Below are 5,079 nucleotides of genomic sequence, written 5' to 3'. Positions count from 1 at the left end.
GCTTACATATATCAGGAAAACAGTCCTTATGTGATATGGTTAAAATCCCTCGCTCCAAAATATATCGATAAAAACACATACATTAACTCATTCATTCATTTTTATTATCCTGTTGGGGGGGTGGCACAGGTTCTTGCCTGTCCCAGCTGATGTTGGGCGAGAGGCGGGGTACACCCTGAACAGGTCACCAGACTATCACTGGGCTGACACATAGAGACAGACAACCATTCACACTCACATTCACACCTACGGACAATTTAGAGTCACCAGTTAACCTGCATGTCTTTGGACTGTGGGAGGAAGCTGGAGTATCCAGAGAAAACCCATGCTCGACACTGTACTACCGTGCCGCCCCACAAAAATCAACTGCCGTCTGAAAGAATAACTAGCAAATGCTAATATAAGCCACCAGAAACCCCAGAAAATTTTAAATATTCACAATAGTGGCAGAGGCATTTGTTTCAATGTTTCAAGCATCTCTTATGCCCCCCCCACCTTCATACATAAATACATCAGGAGCATGACAGTGGTCTACTTCAAGGACTATAGCGGCACTACCGAAGGTTGCCGATTCCCTCAGCTGCTCACTGGTCAGACTGGGATTGTACTGGGTAGCCTCCAGGTGTGTGTGTGGTACCTGAAACCACCTGGAATCTTCTCCTTCATTTGAATAAAAGCTAGGAGAGCTCTCTCATTTGTGTTTTCCTCAACTGACATTTACATACTGGTGCTGTTTGTCTGCCTCAAAATGTTGTTAAACACTGTGCTGGATTTTTGGTTCTTTTATGTCAATGGAACAAATTTTGTGAACAGTTCAGGGTGTTTACAGAGTTTTCCAGAAACACACATTAACTCATGGTGTCTACAGGTATCAGACACTTAAATTTAATGCTTTTTAAGACTTTTTCAAGATGATTTTTTAAATAAATTTAAGACAGAGTTTTGGATGAATAATCTTTTCTCTTATTCAAGCATAGTTTTAAGTCCTCAGACTCTGGGCCAGTCTGTTGAGCTCCTGCGACAGCGCTGTAACTGTATCCAGGATCCGCTGCTTGTCCTTCTCCTCCAACCGAGCTTCACATCGCTGAGCGAATTTATCAGGATGCCACAGCGCTTGCTGCTTCCGGAGCATTTTACGAAACACTGGAACGTCTTTCCTGTCCACGCCGTGCAGCATCACATCCAGCATCTCCTCTACTGTACCTCGTGGAGCCGGCCAGGGGATGTCGCTGTAGCTCAGCTTTGTGCCACCGGATGAAGAGGCACCAGCAAAAGTAGCCGCACACCTCTCGTCGTACCTGCGCTTCTTACCCTGCCGAGTCTCTTCCTCTTTACGTGCTGCCCGGGCCAGATACTCTTCATGTTCCCTCTGCAGCTTCTCATGCAGCTCCTTGTTGCTTTTCTCCTCCTGCTCTCTCTCTTGTCTACTCTTCCTTTTTCTATGCCCAGAAGACGACGACGCCAGTCTTTGAGCCTCAGCGTGCTTTTTATCAAAGTATTCTTTTCTAATACGGTCAGCCCAGTCCCCAAAGTCTTCCTCGTCATCGTCCACAGGGAGAAAATCATCAGCTGTCAAACAAATACAGCAGTGTTACTATGAAGTTTAAAGTCAAACTTAAATTCAGACGTAGAGGATGAGTTTAAATTTACCATCGTATACTCCAAAGGTTTCAAAGAATTCATCCTCGCATTCATCAAACAGCTTTTCCATCCACTCCTTCTCAGTGTCTCTCTCAGATGGGCGGCTCATGTTCTCTGCAGTCTGTGAAGAACACAAAGAAATTGTGTGTCAACCTGATCCAGCACCTAACCAAACTGTGCTCTGCTGACAATCACACACTTTATATATTTGTTTTACACAGAATCAACCCTGAAAGACAACCAGCATTAAAATACAGATAGAAAAGACCTACTCTTAAATTGATCTGTCTTTTATTGGTAATACTTACAACATGTTCACTGTGATTGGACACTTTCTCAAAGGAATTGTGACAAAGATATGTACAGAATATCACTGGCATGTCTGCACTGGACTTTACTGTCACTTATCTGTGTCTGTGACAAGTTAAAATCAGCTGACTCTATCAGACATAATGGAATTTCAGTCCACCCGTGGTTACTGCTCTACACAGACTAACCTCTACTAACTCCTACACACTCTGTGTTGCGGTTACAGCTTTTAAAAGTAATAACACTATATAAATGCTGTGGGATTATGGTGTAATATCTGGTTTAAAGTTGAAAAGATTCATTGACAGAAAAATAATCTGCAAGTATTATGAAAACTGATTGACAATTCAGTAGTTTTTATGCAAAAATAAAAAACATTCCCTTGTTACAGCTTTTCACTTCTTCTCACAAATAATTATTATTTTCACTATGAATGAATCTTCTGATAATCTCCTCAATTGAGCGATCTAACTGGATGCATTACATTAACACGCAATTTTGCATGTTTTGGTTATTATATTCACACATATTCGTCACCATGTGCACTATTGGACATTCAGTCGATATTTTGCTTCAAACACTGCAGAGCTCCTGTCATTTTAAAACAGATTTATCTTACATTATCATTGTTACTGTAAATTTCTATTTTATATTTCTGAGTCTTGGCGTTTCCATTACTCTTTTACTTTTGTCTTACTATATTTATTGCGACTGTTATGGGCAGAAATACCAAGGCAAAATGTGTGGCAGTAAACTTCACTCTGATTAGTCACTTTGTCTGGAAATCAGAAAGTGGGAATAAATACATAAATAAAGTTAGGTCCAGTTTCCCAGAATCCAAGATAATGTCCTCTGATCATGGATGGATTATTGAAAAGGTCTAAGCACAGGCCCAGGAGCCAAAGGTTTAGGGGGCCCCTGGCGTTCATATGTGAAATGTCAAGGAAAAAGGCACGAAAACTGCCAAATGTCCACAGCAAGGGACAAAACAACGGGTGAAAAATGTCCACAGAGAGACACAAAATGACCACAATGACATATTGGGGTGTGTTTATCCTGTACTGTCTACATCTTTCCATGCCTTAAATATCTTGTATTATTTCACCAACAGCCAAAAACCCAAAGACATACAGTTTACAGTGACTATAAGAAGAAAGACAAGATGTAACAATAATCAATTACCAAAACAGTTCCTGATTATTTTCCAATGCACTGACCTGTTTAATCAGTAAATTGTTTTATAAATTATAGGAATGCACAACAATATTGGCACATCACATTGAAAAGCATTGTATTTCATGTCTCCATCTGCTGGTGGGCCATCATGCATAATATGATATTAATTCCACTACAGAATAGACTTGATGATCACTAAAACTAGGCAGGGAAAAAGTGGATATATCGCTATCAGTATCGGTTATCGGTCAGATGAGTTGTCACACATTGGCATATTGGATATTGGCAAAAAAATCCAGTATCGTGCATCCCTAATAAATTGCCAATAAGAATATCCTGACAAACACACTGGACTACAATGAAAATTACCATTAGTTACAGCCCTACAGTTTTTAAAAACAGCTGTCAAAATACAGTATACAACCATAACATAGATCTTTATGTACGTGTGTTACCTACCTCTGTGTGTTTGCTCCAGTTCAGCAGGTCTTGAGGTGTAACTCCAGCTCTGTTTGATGCATTCAAAGCCTCTGGGCAGCTCTTTTTCAGAGGCACAACCAGGTCATCATACGCTGAAGGAAACAAAAACAAAAGTCAAGTTATGACTGTTAACATGTAAAACTAAAACAATACATACTCTCCCCGGCCTCCTCACCTGTCTTCCCGTGTTTCAAAGCCCTGTTGACTGCAACGTGTAACGCCGTGTCCCCTTTACGGTCCCTCTGGAGAACATCGGCTCCGTGTTTCAGCAGCAGCCGCAGCACGGCGTCGTCTCCCAGGCAGCAGGCCAGGTGCAGCGGGCTCCTCTCCCTCTTGCCCTGGGAGAAGTTCACATCCAGGTCCCGGTGCTTCCGCAGGTACGACTTCAGCCTCAGCACGCTGCCTTCCTCCACGTATTTCCACACCCGCTTCTGTTTGCGTGACACCATGCGGACTGAAAACGAACCAGACTGTGAAACAAAGGAGGTTAATTTGATTTATCTCTACGGCTGGTTTGTGTTAGCTTTGTTAGCCTTAGCATCGGCTAATCCGGTCCATCTTCTTAATAAGTCCGAAGCTAGCATTAGCTCGGACACCAACGTTCCGGGAACAGAATGGTTCCGGTGTTGTCACTAGGTGTCAGTGTTGACCATCTTTCTAAATCAGCCATTAAACTATAAAGTAAACCTTTTATTGACTCAGCAGCACACTGAAATGCTACTTGTATTTCTTCCTTCCCTCTATGATGGAAAAAAGCCCAAATTACATTCTATGTAAGGACAGAAAACCAGAAGTGATATTCTTCATACTTCCAGGATGTGGTTGCCATCTTCTACATGGCTAATTACTCAGTATTCAAAAGCCATGCCTGCTGTCTTTGGGTTTCTGTGTATCAGCCTCCTTTTACATGCCACCTGCCAGGGCGATGTTATGTAAGAGGTTATCTGTGTGCTTCTGTGTGTGGGTGTGTACACCAGTGGTTAAAAATTGTTCCAATTAGCCTTTTTTTTTCTGAAAATGTGCTCTGGTAACTCAAATTTACATGATGTTGTACCTTTATTTTAAAATTCTGGGTCATTTGAAAAGGAACTCCCACACACTGCTCTTGCTCGGCTTCACAAACTACTAGTGACATTAACGTTTCAGTCCTCCTGGACCTTCGTCAAGAGTGTTTAACACCATTATTTCCAACATTGAGCTTAAATAGAAACTGCCCCACCCATTTCACAGGTGTGCACAGGTGTGGGGGAATTAATCAGCAGCTCTCAATAATTGACAACAGCCTGTGCACCAAACAAACGTGCAAGGGAACAAGAAATCCACAGTAAACACCTAGAACACTTAAGCTCCTTACACAATAAAGGCTATTTACAAAAATGTTGATCTTATAAATGACCAGCCTATTTAACAGTTTCTATTTAAGCTCAGTGTTGGAAATAATGTCATTGAACGCTCTTGACGAAGATCCAGGAG

The 5,079-nt window shown here is 41.6% G+C and overlaps 1 protein-coding gene across 2 annotated transcripts; it reads right to left on the bottom strand.

Moving 5' to 3' along the window:
- Positions 1 to 863: 863 nt before the first annotated feature.
- On the bottom strand, positions 864 to 4,735 carry nfkbil1 (nuclear factor of kappa light polypeptide gene enhancer in B-cells inhibitor-like 1). 2 transcript variants are annotated; one of them, XM_049604538.1, is made up of 5 exons: positions 4,661 to 4,735; positions 3,782 to 4,076; positions 3,586 to 3,698; positions 1,651 to 1,762; positions 864 to 1,569 (listed from the first exon to the last, which is right to left on the bottom strand). In XM_049604538.1, exons 1-5 carry the CDS (start codon positions 4,682 to 4,684, stop codon positions 980 to 982), a joined length of 1,134 nt encoding a protein of 377 aa, XP_049460495.1. In that variant the 5' UTR covers positions 4,685 to 4,735; the 3' UTR covers positions 864 to 979. The 2 variants fall into 2 exon arrangements, with proteins under 2 accessions (XP_049460495.1, XP_049460497.1); XM_049604540.1 differs by lacking the exon at positions 4,661 to 4,735 and adding an exon at positions 4,416 to 4,485.
- Positions 4,736 to 5,079: the final 344 nt, after the last annotated feature.

The sequence above is a fragment of the Epinephelus fuscoguttatus genome, linkage group LG18, assembly GCF_011397635.1.
Source record: "Epinephelus fuscoguttatus linkage group LG18, E.fuscoguttatus.final_Chr_v1".
Lineage (NCBI taxonomy): Eukaryota > Metazoa > Chordata > Actinopteri > Perciformes > Serranidae > Epinephelus > Epinephelus fuscoguttatus.
This window is presented reverse-complemented; position numbering and strand designations above follow the sequence as displayed.

Excerpts from the sequence above, each read along its gene's own strand:
- nfkbil1 (XM_049604538.1), bottom strand. The coding sequence starts at position 4,684 with ATGACCCAGAATTTTAAAATAAAG. Across the intron at positions 4,077-4,660 it reads CCCAGAATTTTAAAATAAAG|TCTGGTTCGTTTTCAGTCCG; the intron begins GTACAACATCAT and ends TTTGTTTCACAG. Across the intron at positions 1,570-1,650 it reads AACCTTTGGAGTATACGATG|CTGATGATTTTCTCCCTGTG; the intron begins GTAAATTTAAAC and ends TTTGTTTGACAG.